We start from the raw sequence: 17,139 nt of genomic DNA, 5'->3' as shown, positions 1-17,139 counted from the left end.
AAAGCAGTACACCAGTTCTAATAAAAACAATGAACAATACGTTTACAAAGAATTCCCCAGACATATAAAATGCAATTCACTAACTAGCCAGTAAAAACATACCATAAAAAACAACTTAAATGTTCAAAACAATGCATATGAATAAACAAACTTAAATGTTCTTTCATATGCAACAAAAGAACTCAACTCAACTTAACTCAATATAAAATTCAAAAAACTGATGTATAAAATGGTCAGGCACAATTCATATTATTTGTAATATACAATTATTGACCAGATAACACTGGATATTTACACTGGTAAATTCTCCAGGGACGATCACAATGAATTTGTTTGAAGGTCAGATGTCTAAATATAGACCTACAGCTTTATCCTAGCATTCTGTAGGTTTGGAAAGGAGTTTTTGATGTAATTCAATTGGAACTGGCTCCACATTTATTCTATGGAAGAAAGCTAAAGAATTTTGCATAACAATCATTTAAAAACCTCCTAGTATTTTTTTATATATATTTTTTTTAAGTACACCTTAATGACAGTTCCTCCAGTTTATATATATGAATTAACTTTATTTACTTATAAAAAGTGTGGTATATTATTTGTGGCTCTACTCATAAGTATATCACACAAAATACTTGTTTTTATATCTTATGCCAGTGGCTCACAAAGTGTTTTCCTTGGTGATCTGGAGACCCATGAATTCCTCACACAAGCAATGCAAAATATTACACAATTTTTATATTTTTATTCCCACTTTAAATTTAATGTCAAAGGACATGTCATCTAATGGAACTGGTGCAAACCACTTGGTGACTGTTTACAAAAGTTTCTGTAAATAGTTACTAGATGACAGACTTTCAGTTGTTTCAGTAGTTTTTCATATTTTCTCGTACTCTGCAAATATATATATATATATATATATATAAATGTTGGTTTCACAGTGTAAATGTATATATATACATTTATGTTGGTTTTAGTGTTCAATTAGTTTCTATAGATTGTATCAACTGAACATTGTTGTTATCAAGTCAAGTGAAGTTTTTGTAGTATTTGTTTTGTATGGATTTTTAAAAATAAGTCAGTTTATACCAAACAGCAATAAGCATTGCAGGAGCGAAAATAAAGAGGGCACTTCATCAACCAGGGAAGAGAATGAGGAAGAACAGTAATCAAAAATATAATGACAGCTGCTTGGACTTTGTTTTTATTTAGACAGAAATCAGTGATGAAAAGAAGCCATAATATGTTCTATGTAAGAAAGTTTAGACACCAGAGAGCAAAAAAAAGGGTAGTTTTTATAAGCAGGCATCAATACCAAACAATGCTTTAATCTTACAAGGTAGCACATAGAATGTGCTAGTTTCAAAAAGCTAATTCAAGTTGCTTTTGTGTTATTGGACAAAGTGTCAACTGTATAATACAGCTCATAGTGGAGGAATTCAATGATGAATTAATTGAAGAAAAATAAAAAGAAAAGGAATTTGGCTGGCAGCTGGATGAGGACACAGATGATAATAATAATGATGCTCACTTTATTGCTATGTACAGTTTATAGATGGGAATAACATTGTAGAAGATTTTCCCTTCTGTAAAAGTATCATTGCTAGTGTAAAGGCTCGAGAATTCTTTGAGATCTTTGATACTTTTATATCAAAAAGCAATTTGGAGTGAACTAAATGCTTTAGGGTCTGTACTGATAGTGCTCATTCTATGTCTGGCTGTTATGGAGGAATGCAGGCTTTTATTTGAAGCAAAGCCCTGAAGCACTGTGAACCCACTGCATTAATCACAGTGAAGCACATGTATCAAAATGTCTGAATCTTTCACTGAACTAGGTGTGTTGTGAATAACCCACCGGGTTGGTCTAGTAGAGAATACGTCTCCCCAAATCAACTGATTTAGAAGTCGAGAGTTCCAGTGTTCAAATCCTAGTAAAGGCAGTTACTTTTACACGGATTTGAATACTAGATTGTGGATACCAGTGTTCTTTGGTGGTTGGGTTTCAATTAACCACACATCTCTTGAACTGAAACTGTACAAGAATACACTTACACTCATACATATCATCCTTATTAATCCTCTGAACAGTAATTCCTGGAGGCTGAACAGGAAAAAAAAGTTGTGTTGTGAATGCACTTAACTTTTTAAAATCTCAGTCATTGAAGACAAGGTTTTTCAAAAAACTAAGTGAGTATATCAGATCCAAACACCTATCTTTGTCGTATTAATACTTCACAATGGCTTTCTCATAGTAATGTTTTATTTAGTAAGTTTGAACTGTGACAAGAAATTTATATTTTTCTCAAAGAGAAGAAACATAAATATACCAAAATTTTGTGAATGAAACAGTTTTCATAAAACTAGCATACTTACGTGAGATTTTTGAAAAGCTGATTGCTCTGTGAATCTCTCCCTGCAGGGAAGTAATATGCATCTTTTAAAGTTGATTGAGAAAATTTTAACTTAACTATAAAATACCAAAGCTATGGAAAGGAAAAGTGAATGAAGATGATGGCAAGGAATGCATTTCCTTGTTGCATTAATTTTTGACCTCTAATTGAATTGATTTCTCTTGAGGTATGAAATCATTTTTGAAGAACACTTATCACACAACTTACACTTGCTTTAAAAAATATTTACAAAATGATAATATTGACAAATTTGCATGGATTCAAAATCTATTTATTGCTAGTGCTACATTTGAATTTACTGGCACAGAAGAAGAGAATCTGATTGAGTTGTCATGGAATTTACTGAATTTTGGATGTCAGTAAAAGATGAATATCCCTTCCTAACTGGTAAAGCTAAAGCTCAAAGAACTTTAATTCTATTTGCGAATTCTTATTTATGTGAAGCAGTGTGTTTGACAGAAATTGTCAAACATACAGCTTCACATAAATAATTTGATTGAAAGTGGATGATTTGAGAAAATGTGCAGTAATTAATAGGCTCATCCATCCCACTAATTGTTAAAATTAGTTGAATCTGTTTAATTATACTTTTTTGGGATCTGAAATGGGTTTTATTTATTTTTACCTAACCTTAGCAAAAACTTATTGGCTAATCTTCATTGTAAACTTGTTAGAATTTGGGAAAATCTGTATTCATCAAGGTTCCCAAAAACTGAAAAAGTTTGGGAACCACGCCTTATGCATTAGATTACGATATTCAAAAAGTGGATCATACTAAATTGGTTAAGTTAACCAAACTAGTTAAAGGTAACCAGTACTAGTTAAAACTATAAATTGTATTACGTAATGAATTTATAAATTTGCCTAAAAATTGTATCTAACATTACATAAAAAATGAATATTTAACTGCTTATAACTGAGAAGATTCAAAGATACGATACTTTCCTTAGTTTTTTCTTTATTGTTTTTGTTAATGATTAGGATTTATTTTTATTGATGAAGCCTTAGAGAGCAGCAAATTGCTTTTTTGAATTAAATTTGGGAAATAAATTTTATGTATGTGTTATTTATTACACTATATTTAACAAGTAAGTAGATTTTAATTATAACATTTCTAAATTTATTAACTTTAATTAAAAGTTTTGTAAATTATAAAATTATAATTCTATACAAGTAATTGATAACATGAATATAAGATATAAAATAAATATTAGCTAATCCTGATGCAAATTTAAATCAATGTTGGTGTAGTTCATAATGGCCAGTATTAAGAGTCAACATTGCAAACTTACAGAATGCTGGTAAAAAGCTAGAGGTTTATAATTATACATATCTTGTGCATTCTGATAAAAAACTACATTTTGATACCATCTTGTCCCAATGACTAATTACTCTCCATTTCATAATTATCTCTTAAAGTAGCTTTATGCTTTATTTGATACAGAATAAAATGAAAATGTGTGAGTTTTACAATGATAATGATCTGAGGAAATACCAGGTGTACAAAAAAAAAAATTGGCGTTGATTTAAAAACAGCAATGATTTAAGGCTAAAATAAAATAGACAAGTAATAATGACAAGTAAAATAGACAAGTAACTGAGCGCAAAGGCCGTAGGATTGATTTACTACTTTTCCACTTGACAGCGCCACTGGCAAAGATGCCACATCGTGAAAAGGCCTACTGTGTTTTGCAGTTTATTAAATATGAATTTGTAGTACAGTTCAACATGCGTTCCATTTTAATTATGAGCCTCCAAATGACACTGTTAATGGCATAATCAGTTTGAAACAACCTTTTTTTTTAACCTCCAGGACCACTGTTAGGTATTACTTCAGAGGATGAGATGAATGACAATTTTTGTAGCGTGTGAAAATGCCATGCTTGACCAGGATTTGAACCGGTGACCTCCAAATGAAAGGCCAAGATGCTACCACTTGCACTACAGAGGCCGGCAGTTTGAAACAACCTTAGTAAAGGCAAAGTACCGAACGACTGAGGGTGTCAGAAGAAAATATTGAATATGTCGCGGAGTATTTCCTGCGTAGTCTAAAAAATTTATTATGAAAGCTGGCTGCAAATTAGCAATGCAAGTGATGACATTATGGAATGTTTTACCTTCTCCCATCACAACGATCCGCACTCCGCAAAAATATGTTGGTATCTGATTACCTCCCTTCATAATCTTATGCTAACCCCTTGTGAAAAACTTTCAAAAAATTACAGTATATTAAAGAGATTTAACAGATTGTGACAAAAAAAAAACGTTACGATTGGATATTTTTTTATGCCTGTAACAACAACAAAATTGAAACAGTGCAAAAATTACGATAATTTAATTGCAGATTTTTTTTTGCGCATTTCTACCGCGTTTTTTATTATTGAAAATTTTTTTCTTTGTGTTTATGAAACATAGTTTGCTGATTTAAAAAATAATACTTTCAAGGATATCGGTTGAAAATTGGGCAAAATATGAAGAAAACCCTGTGTCATAAATCACAGATTAGTAACATATGCTAGTATTTGTGAAAGTAGATTCAGAAAACTATGTTTTATAAAAATCCTCACCCCTGGAAAGGCTCTTCAGATTGACAAAAAAAACAATTTTTACTGTATACTGTTATTCATTACGAATCGTTATGTGTTACATGTTTAACGATATCATTTGTCAGAAAATATATTTATAGACCTCAAGTAAAAGTGACGTATTTATGACCACAAATTCCTTTTTTTGTGTGTGCCGTATATCATAATTTATTATGTGTTTCAATACATCAATATGTTGCTACTAAGATAAGATATTTTTGTAAATAATAAATAAATCCATAATCGTCACAGCAATTATAATACACAAGTCACACACACACATATACATACACACACACACACACACACACACACACACACACACATACACACACATTTCTGAGAAAAAATGGTCATATTCTTTCTAGTCTAAATAAAACATTTTACATCGTATAAACGTCGTTCAAATTGTGTAATAAAACTGATTCCTTTGTGAATATAAAACAAAATAACTGACTTAAGATGCCATATAAAATGATTTTGTAACAGCGTTTTAAAACTGACTCCGTACATGACTAGTTCCAAGACTAAATGATCTGAAAAGTTTTAATCAAACTCTTTCATGTGTATCCATACCATTAACAGCTGTTACAGACTTTGAATCCTACCTACTTCACAACTGAAATGTTGCAGGATGATGTTGACAAATTTCTTGATCGTAATATGTTTAGTGATGAATCAATATTTCATGTTAGTGTAAATTAACATGCATAATGTCTGTACCTAGGATTAGAAAATTCCCATGATCTGTTCAAGTCTGAAAGGGACTCCCCAAAATTAAATCTTTTCTGTGCAATATCCAGATTGTATGTTTATGAGCTTTTTTTTATGTAACAAGAGTTGCTTATTTGGATATGCTGTGTACATAGTGGCTCTTTCCTCAACTGCAAGATGGAAAGAGAAATTTATTTAGCAACAACATGATGCGCCTCCTCATAGGCATAACTTTGAATAGGATCGGTTGAATGAAGTTTTCTACAACCACTGGATTGGTCACCATGGAACAGAGCTTTTTTACAGTGGCCTCCAAAGTCAGCTGATCTGAGCCCATGCGATTTTATGCTTTAGGGTTTTATAAAGGATCACATGTAAATGCCTATGCTACCTACTGTTCTACCTAATTTGAAGCACAGGATTGAAGCAACTGAGGTTTCTACAACTCCAGATATGCTGTTAAAGTATGGTTCATACTTTCCTTGTTGGATGTTGGACTTTCGTAGTAGTTGGATGTGTGCTGCTAAGAGAAAAGTCCTCACATTGAACATTTGTAGGGAAAAACTGTAAGAGTGATAATGATTCACACACATTTTATTTCTGATTCATTAGTGTTAAGTCAAAGTTAAGAAATACTAAATAGCTTTAAAACACTGATCTTTTTTAAACTTCTATAATCTTCATTTTATTATTCTCATCAACTGAGTTTAATTATAAAAAAAAATAATTAAAAATAATTAAATAATTAAAGATTTGAAATATTTTTATTTTAGGATGCCAGAATATTTTAGGAATTTACTTAACTAAACTTTTTGAGTTGATTTAACTACATTTAAGATTGATTAATTAATTTTCTATATGATACAAAATTAATATTCATACCTACAGCAACACATTCTCTTTACATCATAATATTAATATTGTTAATCAGAAGTCAGTTCATTCTGCTGTTCCAGCTGTAACAAGGTAAGAGAGTGGTACTTACTGTTTTGACATAGCCAAACTGATATAACTTTATAACTGATATAAACATAATACACTATTTTAATGTTTTCTCAAACTAACTTTAGTTACAGATTGAAAATCAGAAGAAAAGATTCCTTGCTTCTTCACTCAGCCAGTGATGGAACTGAGATAATGACCTTCTAACAAAATAAGCTGAGAGCCAGATTTCTCAATGTGGTTGACTAATTAGTCAATCCACTAGAAGTCAACTAGTTGGTGCTATAAGATGTTGTAAATAACTTATCAAATCATAAGTGTTTGAAATATAATTTTACTAATTGTGGTTATTCAGTTAGCTTTTATTATGGAATTAGTTCCTTATCCAACATTTCAATTAACCACACATCTCTACTCAGGAATGGTTGACCTGAGAGTGTACAGACTACACTTTATTTACACATTTACATTGATACATATCATCCTCTGAAGTAATACTTGAGGTGGTTCCAGAGGCTAAACAGAAAAAGAAAGAAGAGGTTCCTTATCCAAAAGTAAGTTAAATAGTACAGAAATTTTGTGTACAACAAGCAATTGTACTTATATTTGACTATATTAAAACATTTATTACTTTATCTTTCCATAGTTCTTATCACTGTGATGAAACTAAAGCAACCGAGATAGAAGAGGCATTAGTCAGAGTCGCTTTTTCTGAAAGTAATAATGTGCACTATACACACTGACTGCACAGTGCAAGAAACTGTCTTTGCAGAGTTGATTAAGACTTGATTTCAGTAAGCTTGGCACAATAATCTACAACAGCACACAGGTTCTGTCAGAAAAATTGAATGGTTTTAAATCAGTAAAACTAATCAAAAATATCTAACAATGAAAAAATGTATTAATAGATTTGGAATATAACAATTGGCTGTTATCATTTATATCACTTATATGCTAAAATGTATTGCTTTTTTAAAACTTATTGAGGAAATGATCACCACTATTACTATAAACATCCCTTGAAATATAACAATGATCTGCATATACCTGGTATTATTTTGATTAATAACTAACTACAAATTAATAACTAACTTCTTTTTGTGTGTGGCCTTCTACTTACTTTTATGATTACATACAGCCTCAGAGAAAATAGTCACACACTGTCAGAACTGGGAAGCAAGAAGGCCAAGAAAAATCATAATTTATTAAAATAACATATCCCAGGAATGTTTATCACACTATTCATTGACATTTTATAGCAATATTGCAACTAAGTAAATTAGGATGTCTACCATCACTGATTTCTGTTATTAATTATCATTGCACTGAATTCAGACTACAGAACCAGCCATTTAAAAATTTATTTCTAAAAATGAATGCACAGTATCACTTGTCCAACTACTCCACTGCAACTGAAATGATGTTAGTAAGGATCCAGTGTTATTGCTCCAGGTATGTTATCAAATAGAGAAAACATACAGCCTGCTACAAAACCAGAATTTTCTGTCAGTTCTGTACATTCAGATAACAGAAAATAATTTGAAAGCACTTATATACTCTGAAAATCCTCTTTCATAATACACCTGGAAAGGAATTCTTGTTCTTAAGAACAATTTTCAGGAATGAATTATATTTGGTGTCCATATATATTAAGGTTTTGGCATCTTACAGACAAGCGTGGGTAATTACTTAAAAATTATTCATTATGTTACATAAACTGATACGAAAAGAGTAAAACAAACTTTTAGTACTAGTTATTTTTATTTCTTCCCACTTTAATATGTACTTTCTATTAAAAAAATTAAAAACTAATAGTTTATAGAAGTAGCTTCACATCTAACTCTGTTCATTAAAAACCTGAAGTTAACAGATAATATAGAAATCTTTGTTTAAGATATCTGTTTTCTTAAGCAGAGGTTCATAAAATATCTGTTATAGTTTACATACTTAATTGTGCTCTGTAAATTAAGCAAGGCAGATGCAACTATCTATCTAAAGCAGTCTTCATTAATGTCATTTGAATGGTTAGCAGTATCTCAGACAAGGCCTTTCTGCTCATAATTAAACAATATATTTGATATTTTTATTCGACTAACTAATGATTAAACTAATCCTGCTCTTCCTCACACTAATAGACTCAGTGATATGATCAATAATCACAAATTAAATTATGATAAAAATAAACCAAAAATTTAATTTCATTCATAAATAACTGCTAAAAATATATGGCTGAATAATCTGATGTAATGTAACACACGCCACAACTTATTTTGAATATAATAAATTTTATCACTTACTTAGATAAGTACTCTGTAGCAACTGACTTCTTGACTTTATTCGCTGGACAAACAGTAATGGTTGGAAAAGGAAACATGTACAAAGGTAAGTGAGTGTCTTTGACGGCAATTACTGTAGGAATGGTACTATATTTTTGCCACAAGGAATTTCCCACTAAACATGAAAAAACTACAGATGTCAGAAACACCAACAGCCACAAAGTCCTACAAAATGAAAAATGATCTTTAATTAAAGTCAGAATCAATCATTTTTATGCAAATGATTTGAGAAAAATTATCTAACATATTAACTTCCTTATTTTTATATCACAATAATTTAATCTAATAAATTGTCAGTACTAATTCTTAGCACAATTGTGGTGATTTTAAAATGATCTGTTATGCATCCTACAAAAAAAATAAATAAATAAAGTGTTAATGATTATTTTATAGACTTTTTAGGTTATTTGTACCAAAGATGAAGTTAATAATTTTACAAAACATCAGTCTATTTGAAGAAAACTAAACAACCCTGACTTCATATTTTTTATCCAACATTGCAAATATCTTTAAATTCCACAATAACAGCTCACTACAAAAAAATTTACTGCAGTAAAGTTTGAGTATCAATAACTCAAACAGGTCATCAGATGCAACAGCTTTTAACCATTCAATTTTACATTCGCAATATAAAAGTTTTTTGAATAAACAATAATTTATTATGAATTTAATGTAACAAATAAAACATCCAGATTAACTTACAATGAGTGATAAGTTTAAATAATTTTTTTCTTTATTAGATAAGAATGGCAGCCTAGAAGGTCATATGTATCCCTATTAGGCGCATCCCCAGGTGGTGGGCAAGGGAAGGCTCTGTAGATATCCAGGTTAGGTGGGAAATAAAATACCACTCGCAGGCCAACACAGAAATAAACAATCCAGCTGTGACTGTTCCCAGATCAAACAGTAGATGGTCAGTGTCTGTTTCCCATGTTAGGGGGCTTACACCTTGGTTGTATCTTTGTAATTTCTCTGGAAATTACCAAAAATATTATCATTTATGGATATGTGTGATGTTAATAACAATAGAAAAATTGGAACTATTTTGGGATAAACTAAATGACATTTTGCAAAACATTCCGGATAAACATTACATAATTCTCTTGGAAGATTTTAATGCACAGACTGGAAAGGAGAGGAAATTTAAGAAAGTAGCAGGAGAATGCCCAAGCAAAATTTCCTTAAGATCCAAAAAGAAGTAGGTAAAAAGACAAAACAAGTCAAGAAAAATAATGAGAAAGAACTTTTAAACCAAATAAAACAAAAGCTTAATAAAAATAATTCTTGCAACTTCTACCAAACATTTAAACAAAAATTAACCAAATATAATCCACCAAGTCTTCAGCTGGAAGATGAGGATGGTAAAAAAACATATAACTACACAGATAACAGTAAAATTTTAGTCAAACATTTCCAAAATTTATTAAATTGTGAGAAACAAAAAGAAATTTTTAATTTCAAAATGAACAACCATAACGCAAAAAACTCCACACCTCTGGATTTGGATTAAATTTAAAACTTAATTAAAGAACTTAAGAACAATAAAGCTTTTGGGAAAAGTTCAATTATAACAGAAATTTGGAAGAAGGCCAACATAAATGCAAAAGAATCCCTAGTCAAAATATTTAGTCAAATATGGAATAATGAAAAAATTCCTGAAGATTGGAAGACTGCATTCATCCACCCACTTCATAAAAAAGGATCCAAAACAGACCCAAATAACTACAGGAAAATTTCACTTTTGGAATTTACATACAAAATTCTATCAAAAGCTCTTCTTAATCGTGCCGAACCTCAACTGGATCCACAAGTGGGTAAATATCAGGGTAGATTTAGGAAAAAATAAATGTTGCACAGAACAAATCTTTAACCTCAAAAATATGAAGGAGTATTGTAAATGTCAAAGTAGAACATATGTTATAACTTTTATTGTTTTTTTTAAATTTGAAAAATAAAAGATCACTTTTTTCAGCATTAACAAAATTAGGTTTAGATAACAAAACCGCAAACTTAATCAAAGCAACATTGACTAACACATAAACTAAAATAAAATTCCTTTTCCAATTGAAACCGGCTTAAGGGAAGAAGATGAACTTTCTCCACTACTTTTTAACTGTGCTCTTGAAAGGTAGTTAGAGAGTGGAACAAAAATAGTAGAATATGACTCCCATATCATCAGCAAAAGCTGATGATTTGGCATTATTAACCACAAACTGGAAAGAATCTGAACAAAAAATTAAAGGATTAAAAAAACAAACTGCATGAGAAAACAAAAATTTTGACATAATAAAAACTGCCTGAATTTCCTTAGTATAAATAATAAAAAAAATAGAGAAAATGGCTAATTTCAAATATCTCTAAACTGACTAGATCAGTTGGAATTCTTTAATAAACAGATGTTAACAATTAGAGCTAATAAAATGGAATTAAGTTTTCAACTAACGAAAAACACATATAGCAAATAGTCTTCATCATGGAAGTCAAAATTTTAACATTGTAAAACTGTGACAAGAGCCGGAAGCACTCTATGTGTCAGAAACCCTAAGATGAGTAAGAAAAGTCTGATAGAAAATCTATAAAAAAAAAAAAGAAAATTATAAGAAAAATTTTAGGTTCTAAATTTCAAAATAATCAGGTAAAATTAATTCCAAATAACAAACTTTATACTAACATTGAAAAATTGTGTCAGTCATAAGGAAACAATGAATTGCATTTTACTCCCATTTGTTTAGAATGGTTTTTGTTTAGAACAGTTAACAGACTAAACAAATGTTTCATTTCTTTCAAAGTATAAAAACTAAAGGCAAATGGTTCACACAAGTTATTGTAGTTGCCAAATTAAACAAGATAGCCTTCACATTATACATCTTTTTACAGTTTCCAAGATGCCAGAGAAAAACAGAGAACAAAATAATATTGCCCTTCTCTTGTATGTAATTTTTTTTCATTTTAAGCTACAAAATCCTAAGAAATTCACAGCATCTTACTGTCCATTTAAATAGTATGATAAGAATCTCTAATTTAAAAAGGTAAAGAAGAAATTTTTAATTTTGAAGAATGGTTGATTTTTCATTATGGTATTCTTTCACAGTTTACAAATTTTAACCATAACTATTATATATGGTATGTAAAAAAAAAACTATTCCCACCAGTTAGTAAAAACAAAATAAAATTTAACCCATGGCACTCTCAAAATTAAATTTTTCTTTCTTATTATAAAAAAAAAATGTAATCTAGAGATTTTGGGAGCAAGTACTTTCTTGTTGAAGCAAGCAGATAGATTCTAACCTGCAAAACATTTTACTTTTGCTTGTAAAGTAACAAGTAAACTCAATTTATGTAAGATGATATTATTTAAGTAAGTTTCAATACTACTACATATGTTATCAATCAAATTCTACTGCTGTTTCAGGCTTGATCCAGTATACATTTTCATTCAAGTATCCCCATAGATAAAAGTCTCATGAAAACAAGTTTAAGGAGCGAAATGGCTACAAATCTTTCCTTAATATATTTCTCTGTGAATTTTTTCAAATTCATAATATTGAGTAAGGAGAAAATATCATCCTGCAGAAAAAAGGAATTATTGTTGCTATATCTCTGTTAATTGGAAGTAGAACTTTTCAAGAATCTAAAGCTAAAGGGTATATTGATGTCAAGAATATCAAGCCAATAATTTGGCTAGCAGAAACTGCACATCAAACTCGTATTTTCTGATATTCATGTGGAATCTGATGCAAAAAGTTTCTAACAGACCAGTATTTACATGGTAAAAAAATGAAACTATACCTCATTACTCTTGAAATACCCTATCAAGTTCACTAACTATCATCTCTTAAGAAATTAATTCTTTAACCCAGAAAGTAGGTTTTCAGATGTCGGTACTGAAATATCATATGACAAGATGTATCTTTTTTAACACTAACCTGTTGTGAAAACTTTCTAATAGTAATTGAGACTATAATTTCTGGTGAGTACTTGTCAACACTATTGGAGTTTAAACAAAAAGATCACATTGAGAACAGAACATATTGCTTCCTATCTACTACTCATATTCTAAACAGCACTCTTGACAGGTATAGTAGTGTCAGAGGATTATATTTTTTTTCTTTGTTAAATCATATATAATACAAAACGTTACACAAAAATTATAAAAAGCAATAGAATAATTTGACATATTGTGAGGGCACAATTCCAGCTAAATTACTGAAAGTAAATGCTGGTATTATGTTCAATACTGTATTATCACCCTTGATATATAAACACAAAATTTTGTAATTTTTTCCACATAATTATTAATTTTCAAATTATTTTTAATATTTTATGATATTCTTTTAAATAATTTTACAGTAGTATGTGTATGACAATCTGTCTGATTTCTTAATTTTTAATAGTGTTTTTCTTTTTTTAATAACACTGGTCTTTTTTTTCTTTTTCCTGTTTAGCCTCCGGTAACTACCGTTTAGATAATTCTTCAGAGGATGAATGAGGATGATATGTATGAGTGTAAATGCAGTGTAGTCTTGTACATTGTCAGTTCGACCATTCCTGAGATGTGTGGTTAATTGAAACTCAACCACCAAAAAACACTGGTATTCACGATCTAGTATTCAAATCCGTGTAAAAATAACTGGCTTTACTAGGACTTGAATGCTGTAACTCTCGACTTCCAAATCAGCTGATTTGGGAAGACACATTAACCACTAGACCAACCCGGTGGGTTAATAACACTGGTCTACAAAGGTTTTATTACACCGTAAGTTTGGCTAATTCTTTTCTTTTTTTTTTTTATCTTGAATCCAAATATAGCCTCAAGGTTTGTTTTAAGGGCTTTGTTCTTTTGTTTTTTTTTTTTTATAATTTTCATTCATAAAAATGAAAATTACTAAACAATTAATTTTCTCTATTAAGAATAAACACTCACAAAAAATTGTTTTGAGTCAATGTTTACATCAATAATGAGATTTGAATGTCTGAAGATATTTAAAAATGAATCATATTCATAAATAGTTCAGAGTATTATAATTTGGAGAAGTGACCAATGTAACTAATACAGCAAGTATTACATCATAGAATGACATGGATACTAAGCGTTTACTATGACTCATTCCTTTATTAATGACATCATAATCAATTTATTTATTCAATCACAATCTTTACTGTGAAATAAATCAAAGCAATGAATCAGCTTCGTTCTGGCTTTTATGACTCTTTTAGTTTTTATTCTGCTTCATACATATTTTGTTTTTTTACATTGTTAGTAATTTATATAAAAATGCCTTGTAATAGTTATATAACAATTTTTTCATCCTAACAATTTTTTTCTCTGTGTGCAGTGAATTAACTTGTAACTCAAAGAAGACATATTATTCCTTTGGTTAAAAAAAATCATATGAACTCTATTTTGGGTTAAAATAGATGAGGACAAATCATAAGACCTTCATATTTTCTGTCATTTTTGTTCAACTTTTTAAAGCAGCTGTAACAAATGCCTTTTTTGGTTCCTACACATGGAGCCTAAGATCCATTCAACAAACTGCTATTTTTTTGTCACAAAAATGAAAAGCATCAAATGTAAATTCAAAAAATCTGTTGCATCCTCTAATCTTCTTTCATTCATATGACCTACCCCACACAGTGAATGAGGATGATATGAATGAGTGTAAATGAAGTGTAGTCTTGTACATTCTCAGTTCGACCATTCCTGAGATGTGTGGTTAATTGAAACCCAACCACCAAAGAACACCGGTATCCACGATCTAGTATTCAAATCCGTATAAAAATAACTGGCTTTACTAGGACTTGAACGCTGTAACTCTCGACTTCCAAATCAGCTGATTTGGGAAGACGCAAATCTGTTCCAGTTCCACCAGAAACATGGAATTTAGAAGAAAATTTTGACGTTGAAGAAGGCTATGGTTATTTATAAAGTAATGAATAAGAAGTGGATTCAGAGTTTCAAGCTGAAAACACTGAACCTCAAAAAATTACTCAAGCAAAACTTACTGTGTTTGTGATCTTAATTAGTCTGAAATGAAGGCAGAGTTACTGGCTTCAAGCTTAAAAATCTGGAACTTCCTCAGAAATGACACTAAATATATTTTTTTAGTATTAGATAGCAAGAATTTCAGTGGCTACAATTAAAGAATTTAAGTAGTACAATAATAATATTTAAGTAGAAGTTCAGTAGTATAAGATAATATAGCACACTGCAATGATGTAAATTTTTTATTGTATTTAATAAGATATCACGATTCTACAGAATGGAGGTTGTTTGAAGGTACCTGTAAAATGAGTTTAGAATATCTGTTGAAACCTAAAGGAGATAGAAATTTTATTAGAACTCAGTTATACCAAGTACCGTTGCTTTTAAGGCATGCCTGTGACACCTGTGACACCTGAAACTAGAAACACCTGACACTAGACACTAGACACTAGAAACATGTGACACCTGAAACTAGAAACAGGAAATATCTTACATTAAAAAAGACTAGCTGAAGGGAGAAGCATTCATAACTGGGCAGGAAAATATTATTTGTCAAGCTCTTGTGAATCTGAAGAATATGTATTTTTCATCATTTCACGTAAAATTTAGTTTGATGAAACATTTTGTCAAAGCAATGGATCATAATGATCAAGGTTTCTTATATCTTAAGAGCAAGTTTCCCAGGCAAAAATCAAAGAAGGAATATTTGTTGGATAGTAGCTGTGTAAGCTAATGAAGAATTTGAGCTTTGAGAAGTGTTTGAATGAATCTGAGAGAGCAGCATGAATATCATTTCAAAACATTGTAAATCATTCCTGGGAAAAAAGAAGGCTGAAAATTATACAGAATTGGCAAGTAAATTGCTTGAAGGATTTACAATTTGGGATGTAATATGTCTAAAAATAAAATGTTCCATTCATGTTTCAACTATATATCACAAGGATATATCAAAAATGAAAAATCACTCTACTAGGAAAAATGAAGCCCTTAATATGCTTGTCGATTCCTACTGGATACTGAAAAAGGGACATTCTGGGGTTTGAATACAGGGGAAAACTAAAAAAGAGCGGAAATTAGGTAACATTACATCATATTATGGCTGCATAATTACTTTAAAAGAAAAAAAAATCAGGTTTTCTTTAAATAAGTAGTTACTAAAAAATACAGTTCTTCATTGAATTTTGGTTTGAAAAAAATTTAAAAAACTTCTTATTTTTCAATGCAATTTGTTTCATGGAAATTTTCTATACTCTACAATAAATAAATATTTTACTTGGTGTGTTAAAGGTTATCTAATATTTCAGTAGATTTTACTCCATCACTGGAAGGTGATAGCACAAATCTGTTTTCATGGCAGCCGTCTCAGCGTAATAGTATCAAAATTTATACTAGAAAATTTAAGTTAGATTGCTCACACCAGTTAATGTTATACCACAAAAGATAGGTTGTCATTTCTTCCTTCACCAAAAATTCTACAAATATGCTCCTCTTAAATTTTATTGAAAAAATAATGTAACTCAGATGAAACAAAAAGAGTAATTCATTTTTTGGGAGGGTATCAATGATTACATCTAGAATATCTGATCACACCTACCTTTCCCATGCATAAGAATTCTGTCTGTAAATGTATTTAACTCCATGAATTGAACTACTGTTTGCATAATCTCTCAGTAATGACAATCTAAGCTGTGTTGACATGAAACTGAGAATCCTGTTAACTAAAAACCTAGTTCATTGATACAATCCTGTAAAAAACTCACAAAATTATTCTAGAAAATAATATTTGTTTACATCTGGTATCATACTGCATTTATACATCTAATTTACCACACTAAAAATGGTGCAATGAGATAATATTACTTAAGAAAAAACCTCCAAAAATGTATAAATTTCACAAATTAATTCTATTTAATCTTCATAACTTTCCATCAAATTATTAAAAGAAAAATTATAAAATAAAATATTAATGTAAATATAAAAAAAAAATACTTACTAAATTTGTGAATTATGTTTTCATGAAGCCTTTATTGAGCTCTTTGATCATGTTATATGTTAGGCAAATTTTGTGTAGGTACGTTTGTTGAAGATTATGTTTGTTTTGAGGTAGTTAGAAAATAGGTAGTACAATTTGTGGTCAAAAATTACATTTCATTTGTAAATACAAACAT

At 30.0% G+C, this 17,139-nt stretch overlaps 1 protein-coding gene across 1 annotated transcript in view; it reads right to left on the bottom strand.

Moving 5' to 3' along the window:
• The window catches only part of LOC142317740 (pickpocket protein 19-like), a 47,526-nt gene extending 30,826 nt beyond the window's left edge, over positions 1-16,700 (bottom strand). The window contains exons 1-2 of the mRNA XM_075354289.1: positions 16,566-16,700; positions 8,947-9,150 (exon numbers count right to left, since the gene is read on the bottom strand). Of these exons, the coding sequence (XP_075210404.1) occupies positions 8,947-9,150; positions 16,566-16,669 (308 nt within the window). The 5' untranslated portion in view covers positions 16,670-16,700. The remainder of the gene's footprint in view (positions 1-8,946; positions 9,151-16,565) is intronic.
• Between the last annotated feature and the right edge of the window lie 439 nt (positions 16,701-17,139).

This window comes from Lycorma delicatula, chromosome 1, assembly GCF_047948215.1.
Source record: "Lycorma delicatula isolate Av1 chromosome 1, ASM4794821v1, whole genome shotgun sequence".
NCBI lineage: Eukaryota > Metazoa > Arthropoda > Insecta > Hemiptera > Fulgoridae > Lycorma > Lycorma delicatula.
This window is presented reverse-complemented; position numbering and strand designations above follow the sequence as displayed.